This window comes from Tenrec ecaudatus, chromosome 2, assembly GCF_050624435.1.
Source record: "Tenrec ecaudatus isolate mTenEca1 chromosome 2, mTenEca1.hap1, whole genome shotgun sequence".
Lineage (NCBI taxonomy): Eukaryota > Metazoa > Chordata > Mammalia > Afrosoricida > Tenrecidae > Tenrec > Tenrec ecaudatus.
The window spans coordinates 126,518,406-126,535,227 of record NC_134531.1 but is presented as its reverse complement, the minus strand read 5'-3'; the positions used below and the strand labels follow the sequence as shown (position 1 = coordinate 126,535,227).

Below are 16,822 nucleotides of genomic sequence, written 5' to 3'. Positions count from 1 at the left end.
CCCGGTGGGAAGCTACCTGAGGCTGAGAGAGGAGAGAGGAAGCACCGCTCAGGTGGTCAGGCACACTCACTCAACCTCCCCACGCCTGTGCTCCGAAACACAAATTGACAACCCGGTCGTCTGCACACAAGTGGTAATTCAGAAGCAATATATTTATTGCCGTTATGTTAAAAAAAAAACAACGGTAACAACAGCTGGGTAGAGAATGATACTTTAGCTCCACTCACTGCTACAAAGTCAATCCTGACTCACGGCAAGCTTAGCGGAAGAATGGCCCCTGTGAGATTCCAAGACTGTTAAGTCTGTATGGGAGGAGCAGCCTCCCCTGGTTCCGGCTGCTGACCTGGCCATTAACTGCCCCACCACACTACCAGGGCTCCTGGAATACCCATGCTACTGCGCATTCGGTGGCAATATTTGCATCACGGTTATATTTTTTTAAATCTGCATCTGTCAGATATTCATGTTGAAACACGTACAAATGAACAAATAAAATCAACTTGATCTGCTTTAAAATACTAAGGGTAGGGGGGCCGATAGTGAGAGATGGTGAATGCAACAAGCAATATAAGCTACTGAAAGTGGGTGAATGATATGTAAATGTAGCTCCTCATATTCTTCTATTTTTAGGTATTATTTTAATCCGCACACACAAAAATAAAGCAATAATGAATCCTGTATTTATCACAGTAATATAATTATGGATGTATGATCGTGTACTAAAAAGCATAATAGATTCATAAGTGATCTGATAAATTAGTGATTGATTTGCATATCTAAGAAAGATAGATTTGTATCAGCATGCCACCCAGTCATTTGGATTTGATAAACTAAATTTCACGCCTTAACAATTATACTGTGAAAGCTGAATATATTCAAGCTTTGGTTTTAATCTAAGTTTAAAAAGTAAGTTTTGCTGTTTTAACAAAAAAAATTATCTTAAAATAGATAATACTAGTGTATAGTGAAAGTATGGGGTCCTGGTGGTACCACAGGTTAAGCACTGGGATGTTAACCAGAAGATTCAGATCCCCTGAACCGGCCTCACCACCAAATACAATGCCCCTCGCTGACCCACAGCACTACAGGGGACAATACTGGAGACACAGTGTGGGAATTACACCCGATCTGACCCCACCACGCTGAGGTGAAACACTGAAGGTGTGCAACAGAACAGCACGGGGAACAGCGCAACTAAGTCCACAGGAAATACCAAAAATAGACTGTGGGGCCAGGATGTGGCAACCAATCATACATGAGTAGAAAACATTCCTAAAGGCCAACAAACAGACTTTGAACTATTTACAAGCGTTTCTCTTTTTTTTGTCATTGGTTTTTGTTATTATTTTATTTTATTTTGTTGCTTTGTTTTGCTCTGTCATGTTTTTTGTGTATATTATTATCTCTGCGGGTCTATGTAGATAAGATAGACGGGACAAACAATCTGGAGGAGAAAACAATGGACCGATGGTGGGGGGGCATGGGAGAGGGGGAGGCGGGGGAAAGGAAGTAGGTGTTAGCAAACCCAGGGCCAAGGGAACAACAAGTGATCTAAAATTGATGGCAAGGAGAGTGTAGGAGGCCTGATAGGGCTTGATCAAGGGCAATGTAAGCAAGAGGAAATACTGAAACACGAATGAAGGTTGAACATGATAGTGGGACAAAAGGAAAGTAAAAGAAAATAGAAGAAAGAACTAGGAGGCAAAGGGCATTTATACAGGTCTAAATACAGGCGTATTCATATGTAAATATATTTTTATATGATGATGGGGAAATATAGCTATGTGCATATATTTATAGGTTTAGTATTAAAGTAGTAGATGGACATTGGGCCTCTACTCAAGTACTCCTTCAATGCAAGAAAACTTTGTTCTATTAAATTGGCATTCAATGATGCTCACCTTCCTGACACCATCACTGAAGAAAAAGCAGGTGCACAAGCATGTGTGGTGAAGAAAGCTGATAGTGCCTGGCTATCAAAAGATATAATGTCTGAGGTCTTAAAGGCTTGAAGATAAACAAGTGGCCATCTAGATAAGAAGCAACAAAGTCCACATGGAAGAAGCACACCAGCCCGTGTGATCATGCGGTGTCAATGGGATCAGGCACCAAAGAACAAAAAAATCCTATCATTATGAATGAGGGGCAGTGCAGAGTGGGGACCCAAAGCCCATCTGTAGACAAGTTGGCATCCCCTTACAGAAGGGTTGTGGGAAGGAGATAAGCCAGTCAGGGTGCAGGGTAGCAACAATGAAACATACAACTTTCCTCTAGTTCTTTAATGCTTCTCCCGCCCCCCTCCCCACGCCCACTATCATGATCCCAATTCTACCTTACAAATCCAGCTAGACCAGAGGATGTACACTGGTACAGATAGGAAATGGAAACACAGGGAATCCAGGGCAGATAACCCTCTCAAGACCAATAATGAGAGTAGCAATACCAGAAGGGTAAGGAGAAGGTGGGGAGGAAAGGGGAACCCATCACAATGATCTATATATAACCCTCTCCCTGGGAGATGGACAACAGAAAAGTGGGTGAAGGGAGACATCAAACTGTGAAAGACATGAAAATGATAATAATTTATAAATTATCAAGGGTTTGTGAGGGTGAGAAGGGAGGGGGGAAATGAGGAACTGATACCAAGGGCTCAAGTAGAAAGAAAATATTTTGAGAATGATGATGGCAACAAATGTACAAATGTGCTTGACACAATGGATATATGTATAGATTGTGATTAGAGTTGTACGAGCCTCCAAAAGAACAATTTTTTTAAAAACAAACAGAAGATTTGGATCCAGCAGCCACTTCTCAGAAGAAAGATGAAACTACCTGGTTTCATAAAGATCATTCTAGAGACATAAGGACTCCAAATTCAAGAATATTTACAGATATATCTAAATAGGACAAAGACAAGACAAAAATGAGCCATCTGGCCTGGTTATAAGAAAAAGAACATTGTCTGGCATCTTAAACGCTTGTCTTCCACAATGTCCCTCACTAAACTCTAACAAAATGGGGGACAACACTGGAGACACAGTGTGGAAATTGTGCCGAATCTAACCCCATCACAGTGGGGTGAAACACTAGGGGCATGGAACAAAGCAACAAGGGAAGCAAAGTGATGTAATCCCCAGGAAATACCAAAATTACATTGGAGACAAGAGTGTGACGCTCCACCAGACTGGAAAACCCTCGTAAACGCCAACAAACAGACCTTTAACTATTTACAGGCTTTTCCCTTTTTGTCAGTGGCTTTCTTTTTGTTGTTGTTATTTTGGGTTTTTTTGTTGTTGTTGGTTTTGACTTCCTTTGTTGTTTTGCTTGGCTTTGCTTGGTTTTTGAACGTATTAATGTTTCTGCATGTCTATCTAGATAAGATAGGCAGGATAACGAATTCAGAGACGAAAAAGTACTGGCCAATGGTTCTGGTCAGGAGAAGGGAGAAGGGGAGGCGGGAGAAAGGAAAAGGGGTGGTGGTGAGGAGGAACCAACCCAGGGACAAGGGAACAACAAATGAACTAAAATCAATGGAGAGAAGGGCATAGGATGCCTAGTGGGGCTTAATCAAGGGCAATGTAGCATCAAGGAATTACTAAACCAGAATGAAGGCCAAACATGATGGTGGGGCAAGAGGAAAGTAAAAGGAAATAGAGGAAAGAACCAGGAGGCAAAGGACATTGATAGAGGTCTAAATACAGGCATATGCATATGTAAACATATATATATATATAACAAGAGGGAAATAGATCTATGTACTTTTATCTATATGTTAAGAATTAAGGTTGCAGATGGATATTGGGCCTCGACTCAAGTACTCCCTCAACACAAGAGCACTTTGTTCTAATTATCCAGCATTCCGTGATGCTCACCTTCCAGAAATGATCACTGAAGACAAAGCGGGTGCATAAGCAAATGTAGTGAAGAAAACTTATGATGCCCGGCTATCAAAAGATGTATCATCTGGAGTCTTAAAGGTCTTGAAGATAAATAAGCAGCCTTCTATGTAAGAGGCAACAAAGCCCACAAGGAAGAAGCACACCAGTCTGTGTGATCATGAGGTATCGATAGAATCAGATATCACACATCTAAGACCCAGAACAAAAGCATACCCAATGTGAATTGGGGGGCGGGGGGCACAGGGAGTGGGGACCCAAAGCCCATTGCTACAGAAATGAGCCCCAAACCCAGGAAATCCAGTATAGATAAACCCCTTAGGGCCAACAATGAGAATAGAGATACCAGGAGGATAAAGGGAAGGTGTGGGAGAGAAAGGGGAAATCAAGCACAAGGATCAACATATAACTCCCTCCCAGGCAGATGAACAACAAAACAGTGGGTGAGGACAACAGAGGATAATATAAGATATGAAAATAATAATCTATAACTTATCAAGGGTTCATGAGAGAGGGTAGGCAGGAGAGGGAGGGGGAAATGAGGAGCTGATATCAAGGATTCAATTAGAAATAAAATGTTTTGAAAATGATGATGGCAACATAAGTACAGATGTGCTGGCACAGTGGATGAATGAATGGATTGTGCTGGGAGATGTAAGAGCCCCCAATAAAAGTATTTAAAAAAAAAAAAAGGCTTGTCTTCGAACCAGCAGCTAACTGAGTGAGGCATCAGCTGGGCCCACACAGAAAAAACACACCAGCCTGTGTGATCCAGGGCTTGTGAATGATAAATCCAAACCCAAAGGAGGGAATGGTATCAGAACTTCATCTGTGAACACCTGGTCTGCAGAAGGCAATGGATGACAATGGGTGCCCAAAATCCATTTCCAGGGTCTACCACACACCAGGAATGTGATAGCCCTGCAGAGCGCAGCATCTTTGTTTTTTTCTTCTCTCTGTTTTGCTTTCCATGTTTTTCTGTACATGAAACCCAGCACAGGTAGAGCCACGGAGAAAGTGTCCGCACTGACAGTTCCTCGGGGGTTTGGGCAGGGGAATGGGAGAAGGTGGGGGGCTGATGACCATGAGCCCAAGAATGAAGGGAATGTTGGGAAATTGAGTGTGGAGACGATTGTACAACTCGTACAACGGGACCGAACGATTATTTTGTATGACGTGTGTAGTATATGCCAGTAACTTTTTTAAAGAACCATCTGGATGCGGGAGACCGATAGTAAGAAGCCATGCTGGTATCCAGAGCATTCACAGCTGGGAGGATTAGTTATCAAGCATGGACAAGCAGAGAAATCTGCTAAATTCATGTCTTCTGGCAGACCACCTCCTGCTAGTGACAGTCCAGAATCTGGAGAGAAAGGGACCGTGAGTGGGATGGGTAACCAGTGCAGATCAGACCAGCTGACAGCAGTGGTTCGGGGGTCCTTGGACCACCCTGGTTAGGGTATGACTCACAATCCTGGACCCCTGGGCTGTAGGATGCCAATTTCCACCAAAGGCAAGCCCAGGCATGTCCCTGAGGGCAAGACTGTCCCTCTGTATGCTGGCCAGGGGGGCTGCAGCAAACCACTTAAAAAGTACTCTGCCTCAGGGCGAAGCTTTTCATATTGCTGGTCACCGTCAGAAAGAACTGTCTTGGGCAGGGATGGGGAAGGCCTGGCATGCACACAGTAAAAGGCCCACAAAATCGTCAACATGAGCTAAAACCACATGGGCACCAAAGAGAAGCCCTTCCGGCCATCACATTAAAGCAAAATCACACCAAACTCTGTCGTCCAGTCAACTCTGACTCATAGCGACGCTAGACCACAAGGTAGGCCTGTCCCTGTGGGGCCCGAGACTGGAACTCTTTACAGGAGTAGAAAGCTTCATCTTTCTCCGGAAGCGAGTGGTTTCAAGCTGCTGACAGGGAGGTTAGCAACCCAGTGCATAAGCACTACAGCACCAGGGCTCCTTAGCCAGCAGGTCAGCGGTGACTATTAACTGTTGGAGCAGCACAGCCTGTGAGTTTGAATTATTCAGATGGCCCCGGTACCTCACCCCTGCACTAGCTGCTCAGTCTATGCCAAGGTTTCCCTCTATGCCAAGGTTTCCCAAGCGAGCGATCACACACATACACGTGCACACACATACCACACACACACACCACACACACACACACAACACACACACCACACACACACCACACCACACACACACCACACCACACCACACACACACACCACACCACACACACACCACACACACACAACACCACACACCACACACACCACACCACACACCACACACACACCACACACACCACACACACACACCACACACACCACACACACACACCACACACACACACCACACCACACACCACACACACCACACCACACACACACACACCACACACACACACCACACACACCACACCACACACACACCACACACACCCACACCACACACATACACACACACCACACCACACACCACACATACCACACACACACCACACCACACACACACCACACACACACCCACACCACACACCACACACACCACACCACACACACACACCACACACACCACACCACACACACCACACACACACACACCACACACACCACACACACCACACACACACACACCACACACACCACACACACACACCACACACACCACACACACCACACCACACACACACCACACACACCACACACCACACCACACACACCACACACACACCACACACACACACCACACACACACACACCACACACACCACACACACACACACACACCACACACACACCACACACACACACCATACACACACACCACACACACACTACACACACCACACACACCACACACACCACACCACACACACCACACACACACACACCACACACACCACACACACACACACCACACACACCACACACACACACCATACACACCACACACACACCACACACACCACACACCCACACACCACACACCACATACCCCACACACACCACACACCCACACACACATACCACACACACACACACACCACACACACACACCACACACACACACCCACACACCACACACACACACCACACACCACACACACACCACCCACACACACACACCACACACACACCACACACACCACACACCACACACACACCACACACACCATACACATACCACACACACACACCACACACACTACACACACCACACACACCACACACACCATACACATACCACACACACACCACACACACTACACACACCACACACATACCACACACACATCACACACACCACCCACACACACACCACACACACACCACACACACCACACACACACACTACACACACCACACACACACCACACACACACACACACCACACACACCACACACACACCACACACACCACACATACACACCACACACACACCACACACACACCACACATACACACCCAAACACCACACACACACACACCACACACACACCACGCACGCACACACCACACACACACACCACACATACACACCCAAACACCACACACACACACCACACACACCCCAGGGAGGTAGGAGGGCTGGATTTACCCAGCCAAAGCAGATACCTACACTGGACCCAGGATTATGGGCTACAGGACAGATGGTTTTTATTGCTAGAATGGTGCCGAAGGATTTGTTTTCTCCCCTGAAAAGGGGCCAGTAGGCTACAGAAATTTGGGAGCCTGTGGTCTAGACTCAACATGGATTCAGGGCTTCCACCATAACCCATAGCCTTCTGTAAACCGAATGCTCGGAATTTAAGCGCTAATACAGCGGCTCTCAACCTATGGGCCGCGACCCCTCTGGAGGTCAAATCACCCTTTCTCAGGGGTCACCTAAGACCATTGGAAAACACATATTTCTGATGGTCTTAGGAACCACGACACCGCTCCTCTGTCTCCAGGCGGGTCCGGCCACATGCACATACAAGTACCTGGTGTGGAGACTATTACCCATGCTACACCGTGCTTCAAGACAAAATCTCATCGATTTTTCATTAGAAATAAATATTTCACAAGATATAATTATATTGTTTGTGTAATGAATGACTATGCATTAATGATGTTCAATTTGTAACAATGAAAATACATCCTGTATGCCAGATATTTACATAATGATTCATAACAGTAGCAAAATCACAGTTATGAAGTAGCAATGAAAATAATTTTGTGGCTGGGGGTCATCACAACATGAGGAACTGTATGAAAGGGTCGCGGCATTGGGAAGATTGAGAACCACTGCTCTAGTATAAGATTCACAGTCTTGGAAACCTCATGCAGCAAGCTTACTTTGCCCGGTGGGGCTGCGGGCACCAGAATCAGCTGGATGGCAGGGGGTTACTGAAACTAGGATGGGTTATGACACTGCCTTATCTGCCCGTCACCGTTCACCTACTGCAATCAGACTTCAGCTGACTCTCCTCCATGGCTAGGGCCCAATGACAGTCAGCTCCGATGGACTGTTCTCCAGCCTCACCTCAGACCTCTCAGCAGCACCTGGCGCCTTCCTCCTTGAAAAGCATCTCCGTCAGAGGTGCCGGAGCTGCTGCTGCAGCTGCGCTTCTCTCCCTCTGGGCTTTCTTGCTCAGCCTGGTCGTAGGGCTGTACTCTGTTCGCTCCCTGAATCCTCCCGCTGCCTGCTCTTCCTGGGGAACGGCATCATTCATGCTGTTTTTAATCTTTTATGCTGAATGACGCCCAGAGCTCTATGGCAAGCCCTACCCCGAATTCCTTAATGAAGCAGCCACATCCACCCTTGAAGATCCCAGCGGTCTCAAATAAGACCTCCCCTCTTGAAACCTGCTCCAGTTCTAATTTTGTTCCTGGCACCCTCATCCCATGGAGTCACTGGGCCCTGTGAGGTAGTATACAGTCTTCCCTTCCTCTGCAAGCCCCGGATGTGCCTTCCTTTCCTTCTGGGACATTTGCAATGTCACTGAACTGAGTAATGCTCCACGTAGCATCCTTTTAAAGTGCAAAGCAATCATGCTACTTCCTTCCTTAAAAACTTCCTCGTGACATTCCTGCGTTTGAGGTTAAAGTTGATACTCTGGCTGGTGTGGCCCCAAGGCTGCGCCCTCTACTCAGCTCTTCTCTTCCTGGTAGCACTCTGCACAAGCTCCACTAGCACAAACAAAAACATGCTGCCTTCAACCGAATTCCAACTCACAGTAACTCCACAGAGCAGACTAGAACGGCCCCATGGGGTCTCTTGGGCTGTAATCTTTCCAGAAGAATGGCTGGTAAGTTTGAACCACCGACCCTTTGGTTTGCAAGTGAACACGTAACCACTACAGCCAAGACTCCTTCAAATTTCTCTAAACGCCAGTTTGCCCTCCCATCCCACACAACCCACTGTGGGGCTTCAGGCTGCAGGATCATAGCTCTTCGGATTCAATCACTCACTGTTTATTCAGCAAACACGTTGAATTCCTACCTTGCACTCAAACTAACAATCAAACTGACTGCCATCGAGTGGAGTCAATGCCTGACTCAGAGTGACCCCACGGGACATGACAAAATTGCCCCAGCGAGTTTATGAGACTGTAACTCTTTTCAGAAGTAGAAAACCTGACCTTTCTCCTATGTGGGGGCCCTGGTAATTTCAAACTGCTGGCCTTGTGGTTAGCAGCCCAATGCATAATCACTATGCCACCACAGTTCTTTCCCAAGACACTGATGAGCGAACTGTTCTTTCCTGGGGAAGGTGTGAGACTGAGACAGTGCCTAGCACCCGTGCTGTGGAAGGAAGACGGGCTATCTGATCCCCTAAGGAGTCTCAGAAACACAAAGTGGGCATCAACTTGATGCGTTTGATTTGTTTTTTTGTTTTTGTTGGTGTTAGAACTTTGTTACAAAGTGCTCCCCTCTGTCTTATGACAGTGAAAGGACACTGATTGAGAGGGCTCCCCACCCCCCGCGCATTTTGTGTCAACTCTAGATATTTAGAAAGCCTTTTTTCTGCATTTCCTCTTTTTAACATGCACAAGCCCAGGCCCCCCCCCCCAAAAAATCAAATACCAAAAGTCAGCATTTCTGAACACCTCTACCCCCAAATCACCCATGCGGCCTTAATCCTGACTTCCTCCCTCAACTCTTGAGACTCCAGTGTTCCAATTGGGCTACCTGACTGCTGCCCTGCCTTACGCTGAGCCCCTTCTGGACTGGCTGAGAACCCCAAAAGTCCTAAGCAACATCCTTCTGCCTCTCAATTTCATGAACAACACAATGCAAGCCCACAGTAGACACTTACGTGTTAAAAGGGCAATGATCACTCTTTAAAAGCAATTTACTTTCAACACTGAACATAAACTGCCATAAACATTTTGAAGAACAATTGAACAGTAACTGTCAACATTTCTAAAGGGCCAGAAGTGCTAACAGTGGATATAAGCGTGCATGTTAAAGGATATCTATTGCAACATTAGGTAAGGTTGATAAAAATGAGAATTAATGTCCGTGACCATCAACAGGGACTTAAGTAAATAAATCATGGCTCACCCATAGTGTGGAAGATCCCTTTGCTAGTAATTAGGACAAGGCAACACAGCTATCTACGCTGACGTTTAAAAGCGAGGACCCCGCACCTCATTTATCAACACAGTTAGGTTCCACAGGTCTAGTTGCTATGTGAAAATCAGTGTCAGGCAAAAACAGAAGATGATCATATCGCATCAGAACACGAATGGAAGGGCGACCACATCACTACCTGCCTATAAAATTATGCCATGATGTAACGGCCAGTGATATTCTTGTCTGTCCTGATGCAGTAATGCATGGAACAATTGGGTAAATGACATGTTGCGTGCCGGATAATGAGACTGAAGTATTGGTAAGAAATACGTGTGCCTCTCTGCGTAATTTACTTTCAGCTTGGAGTAGAGAGACCACCTTTGTCTTTTCTCTGAAGATCAAGGATCCTAGCCTAACACAGGGTCATTTTAATCTTCGGGCCCTGAAGATCCGTCCCAGAGACAGCCCTCTGTGACTGTAGAAGGTATTGATGGGACAGATGAGGAAGTGGAAGGTCTAACACACTTAGACAAAACTAAAGCAAAAAAATCTTCATCAGGTTCAAATTAAATGGATTCTTTTCCTTCAAGAAGATACAGAATGCTTCACCCTATGTTCATATAGCGGCTATTGTTACTTGCACAGCGCTGGAGAGTCACAGGGCTCCCACACACAGACTAAACCGTTCTCAGGTTTTCTTTATTGACGCCGGCTGCCACGTGCTTCTCCCAGGGACTCAGGTACGGGCTCAAATGCCAACCTTTGCTCCTCTCATGCACTGGAAAGGATTAATCAATCGCACACGTGGAAGGACCACTGTTTGCAGTTTCTCCTGGTTGCAGTTTCCTGTGGGATGGTGGAAACTCTTAAGTACTTGTCTGAGGACCCAGCTGTCTGATTGTAACAGTCTACAGGCTCCCGGAGATATATCTCTATATAGATAGATGCAGATACACAGATAGATGCCGATAACTATTGTTAATTCGAAGGCCTCCTTTGAAATGGTGACTTGGGCATCATTGCAGAAACACAAAGATCCAAGCAGTCATCAAACACTAACAATATTTAGGGGAGGGGAAAGAGGTTAATATAGTTCTCACATTAATGTAACTGGCGTTTAACATGTGTATGTATGTCTCTGCAGTAAAAATAATTCCTTCAGACTGGCCTGTCATCTTCCCCCAAACTCTACCTGCTCTGTACCTGGAAATAAATTCTTCCCAAGCTACCTGGCCTGAGTCACTTCTCCCTCTAGCAATGACTGTCCAGATAAAGATGTTGAATACAGTACTTACTTCACTTGTGACCCAAAGGCCGCAGCCTCCGTCTCCACCCTCCCCACTACCCACAATCTCCAGGCCCCCGGTTCCATTCCGTGGTGACCAGTTTGGGGAGATGGAACTGGCCATGCTCAACAAATACGAACCTGATTTCGACATTTCCTAACACTGCCGAACTAGGGGGAAAAACTTTGGAAACCATCTAAAATCAATACACACATTTACTTTGGCTAAAAAGTAGCTACACATGCTCATTTTAAAAATGAACCTGATTTCCATTTGCGTGAACGCTCACGGAACTTGGAAGCCAAGGGGAACCTGCCACAGAGCCACTTCTGGCTGGGCACAGGGACAGCTGCGCCGGAGCGAACGCAGCCCCCCAAGGCGGCCGGGGGGGCCGACCCCAGCGCCCAGTCCCAGGATCTGCTGCTGAGGGCGCTCGGGTCCCGGGGCAGGAGCAGGGCCGGGGCGGGAAGAGGCCCAACCCCGGGTAAGGGGGGGCGCCCGCAGTCGCGCGCGGGGAGGGGGCGCGCGTTTCCTTGACAACCGCGCCTGGGCGCAGCCCGGCCTCCGGGCCGGGGGAGGGGAGGGGAGCGGAGCGACGGGCGTCCCTCCGCAGGGGCGGCGGCGTGCGGGGACCCTCGAGCGCAGCAGCCACGCGCTGGCCCCCCGGGCCTCGGGGCGCCGCAGCCCGCGCCTACCGTGTATCCCCGCTCCAGATCACTCTCCTCGTAGCGAAAGGACGGGATGTAGACCTCCATGGCCGCACCACCGGCCGGCGGAGGGCGTGCGGGGGGCGGGCCGATGGCCGCGGCCGCCGCTCCGCCCCGCCCCGCCCCGCCCGGGCCGCCCCGCCTCCCGGCTCCGTGCGCTCAGCTCGGCCCGCAGGCCCCGCGGCCGCACCTCGCCCCGCGCGTGGGCCCCGCCGCGGCCGCGGCGTTCGGGAGGCGCGGGCCAGGGCCGGGCGTGGGCGCCGGGGTTCCGGCCTGGGGCGCGGCGGCGGCGGTTAGCTGGGCCCCGAGGAGGCGGGGCCTGCCGGGCTGTGAGTCTGCAGAAAGGGGTGTGCGCGCCGCCGACGCTGCGGCGCTCCCTGCCCCCGGGCCCGGCGGGCGCCCGGTGTGCCCTTTGCCAGACATCACCTCCAACACATTGCAAAAGGGCAACGTAGGAACAGCAAATCCTGGAGCGTCTGCTATTGCTTCTGTTGGGTGAAATCCACCCATCCTCGGCTGGTCTCCAGACCAGTGAACCCCCTCAACTTTTACCAAGACTTCACCCCAAGAGTCCAGGAGCAGCCTCACAGTCAGTTAGTCTTCTAATCTAGGACTGATATTGTCACTCAGCCTTAAAGGGTGCTGTCGCCGAAGGAAGCGCCGAGCTCCTTGCTTTTAATGTGAAAAAGACTGCCTTTAAATTGCATAAAGATTTTTTTTTAATCTGAGAGAGAGGGGTGGGGACCCACTCACTCACAGTGACCCTGCTTAGGGTCTAAATCATTCTCATGCATTGCCCGAGAGCGGATTCTGCTCACAGCGGCCCTTGAGGGCAGAGAAGAACTATCCCTGTGGGCTTTCAAGGCTGGAAATCTACGAGAACTGAAAGCCACACCATCGTCCCACAGCGCTGCTGGGCCCCTAGTGCTACCCTGTGGTGAACAGCCCCCAACTGTGCCATCAGCCCCCCACCCCACCCCGCAGGTGGGGACCATGACCCACCCCGCAAGCCTGAGCCTAAGCACTGGACTGTGCCTGAAAGATTAAGTGTCCCAACTGAGGTGACTTGGTTATCAAGTTGTCTTTTAAAGGTTGCATTTCATCCAAACTTGCTTGGACGTGACTTGTGAAAAGTGACTGCACTCAGCCAAGCCAAAATAAGTGACCCTTCTGCAGATTGCTCCATTAATTAGTCTATAAGGCAAAGAGCTGCTTTTAACTCAGTTTCTCCTGGAGAACAAAGGGTACTCCAACCTGGCGAACTCTATAGAGTTTATGAGTTAAGACCCTAGGCCAGCGGTTCTCAACCTGTGGGACACTACGCCTTTGGGGGTTGAATGGCCCTGTCACAGCAGTCACCTAAGACCATTTTCCGATGGTCTTAGGAACAGAGATGCTGCTCCTCTATTCGTCTCCAGGGGGTGCACCCACATACAGATGCGCCCAAATATGAGTGCCCAGCATGAAGACTGTTACCCATGCTACACCGTGCTTCAAGACAAAATGTCATTGATTTGTCATTAGAAATAAATATTGCACAAGATATAATTACATACTGTTTTTGTGATTCATCACTATGCTTTAATTATGTTCAATTTGGAACAATGAAAATACATCCTGCATGTCAGATTTTTACATTATGATTCATAACAGTAGCAAAATAACAGTTATGAAGTATCAACGAAAATAATTTTAAGATTGGGGTCACCACCACACGAGGAGCTGTATTAAAGGGTTGCGGCATTAGGAAGGTTGAGAACCACTGTTCTAGGGGCTCTAGGGGGAGGCTTTTTCTCCCTCTGGTCTCTAGAGGAAGGTCCTTCCTTATCTATTTCATGTTTGACCTTTGCTCCCTGGAGAGCTTCACGTGACTTGGCATCTCCCTTCTCTGCTTTCTCACTTGCTTGTCTAATTTCACTCTACAGCAGTGGTTCTCAACCTTCCTAATGCTGTGACCCTTTAATACAATTCCTCATCAAAGGGCATTTACAGAGGTCTAGATAAAGACATGTATATATGCAAATATATTTATATAGGAGGATGGGGAAAGACATCTATGTGCATATATTTATAGGTTTCCACTCAAGTACTCCCTCAATGCAAGAATACTTTCTTCTATTAAATTGGCATTCTGTGATGCTCACCTTCTCGACACAACCGCTGAAGACGAAGCAGGTGAATAAGCAAATGTGGTGAAGAAAGCTGATGGTGCCTGGCTATCAAAAGATATAGCGTCTGGGGTCTTAAAAGCTTGAGGGTAAACAAACGGCCATCTAGCTCTGAAGCAGCAAAGCCCACATGGAAGAAGCACACCAGCCTGTGCGATCACGAGGTGCCGAAGGGATCAGTTAGTTATCAGGCATCAAAGAACAAAAAAATCATATCACTGGGTGCACACCTCCATGATAGGATTGCTGAGGACAAATGGATGCATAAGCAAATGTGGTGAAGAAAACTGATGGTGCCTGTCTATCAAAAGGTATAGCATCTGGGGTCTTAAAGGCTTGCAGGTAAACAAGCAGCCATCTAGCTCAGAAACAACAAAGTCCACATGGAAGAAGCACACCAGCTTGAGCAATCACCAAGTGTCAAAGGGATCAGGTATAAGGCATCATCAGAACAAAATAATCTTATTATAGTGAATGAGGCGGGGAGTACAGAGTGGAGACCCAAATCCCATATGTCGGCTACTGGAGATCCCCTTGCAGAGGGGTCTAGAGGAGTTGACGAGCCAGTCAAGGTGCGATGTAGCACCTATGAAAAAAATACAGCTTTCCTCTAGTTCTTAAATGCTTCCTCCCACCCCACCCCCACTATCATCCGAATTCTCCCTTGCAAGTCTGGCTAGACCAGAGGATGTTCACTGGTACAGATAGCAATTGGAAACAGGGAATCCAGGCCGGATGATACCTTCAGGACCAGCGGGAGGGGAGAGGTAGAGGAAGAGTGGGTTGGAAAGAGGGAACCGATTACAAGGATTTACATGTGACCTCCTCCCTGGGGGACGGACAACAGAAAAGGGGGTGAAGGGAGACATCAGACAGGGAAAGATATGACAAAATAATAATTTATAAATTATCAAGGGTTCATGAGGGAGGGGGGAGCAGGAAGGGAGGGGAAAAATGAGGACCTGATGCAAAGGGCTTAAATGGAGAGCATATGTTTTGAGAATGATGAGGGCAATGAATGTACAGATGTGCTTGACACAATTGATGTATGCATGGATTGTGATAAGAGTTGTATGAACCCCTAATCAAAATGATTTTTAAAAATATAGTTCCTCATGTTATGGTGACCCCCAACCATTAAATTATTTTCATGCTATTTCATAACGGTCATCTTGCTACTGTTATGAATGGGGGACCCCAGTGAAAGGGTGGTTCGACCCCCCCAAAAGGGTCTTGACCCACAGATGGAGAACTGCTGCTATTTAGTAACCCTGTCTCATTAACATAACAAAGAACAAATATCCAAATGGGAATAGAGGTTAGGATTTGCAGCATATACTTTGGGCGTACAATTCAGTGCTTAATACATAGCATGGCTCTTCATAACAAGAATTGTGAGCATTCCATGCGGAAATCCTATGTGCAAAAACAGGCAACAAGACTTAAGGGCCAAAACCAGTGTTTCTGTTTTTTATTGTGAAAATACTTGATAGCTGTGGCTGAAAATGGCCAGAGACACAAAAACAACTTCAGAGTGAGTGGAAATAGATGATTAAAATCGCAGGGGGTCCTATAAGCCAGGATTATGTACTCATGAAATCTTTGAGCCCCGGGTTGCTGATAAAGCTTTTCATGTGCTTTCTATAGTATGCCGCCTTTTACAACAACCCGCCAATAACTGTACTCGTGTGCTTGTATAGACATTGTGCATCCGTTTACCAACTGGACAGAAAAGGCAGGAATATGTAATGTCATGAAGATCTGGCAGCTGAACCCAAACAAACGTATTTGCTGTCACTGGTGAGCTGCTAAACACAACGTCACCAGTTTGAAACCACTCGCTGCCAGCCACTCTGTGGGAGGGTGACAAGGCTTTTGACTCCTGTGAAAAGTAACAGCCTTGGAAACCCATAGGGGCAGTGCTGCCCTGTCCTACGGGTCACTATGAGTCAGCATCGGCTCAATCGATGGCACTGAGTTTGATTTTGAGTCTTTTAAGGAGGTTTGATGGTGCTGTGGGTTAGGCATTCCGTTGGTTACTGAAAGATCAGCAGCTCAAATCCACCAGCTGCTCCTCGGAAGAAAGATGAGCTCCCTTATAGAGAAAGATCTGTTCCCTTATAGATTTACAGTCTCAGACACTATCAACCAAAACTTTCATCAAGTTAATTCTGACTCATAGTCACCCA

General features: G+C 47.5%; 1 protein-coding gene across 4 annotated transcripts in view; it reads right to left on the bottom strand.

The window, feature by feature from the left end:
• The window catches only part of SNX24 (sorting nexin 24), a 187,714-nt gene extending 175,073 nt beyond the window's left edge, over window positions 1-12,641 (bottom strand). The window contains exons 1-2 of one of the 4 annotated variants that reach the window (XM_075541440.1): window positions 12,454-12,527; window positions 11,233-11,318 (exon numbers count right to left, since the gene is read on the bottom strand). In XM_075541440.1, coding sequence (XP_075397555.1) covers window positions 11,233-11,247 — 15 coding nt within the window. In that variant the 5' untranslated portion in view covers window positions 11,248-11,318; window positions 12,454-12,527. Of the gene's footprint in view, window positions 1-11,232; window positions 11,319-12,453 lie in introns of all 4 variants that reach the window. The other 3 variants (XM_075541439.1, XM_075541442.1, XM_075541441.1) reach the window with 3 other exon arrangements.
• Between the last annotated feature and the right edge of the window lie 4,181 nt (window positions 12,642-16,822).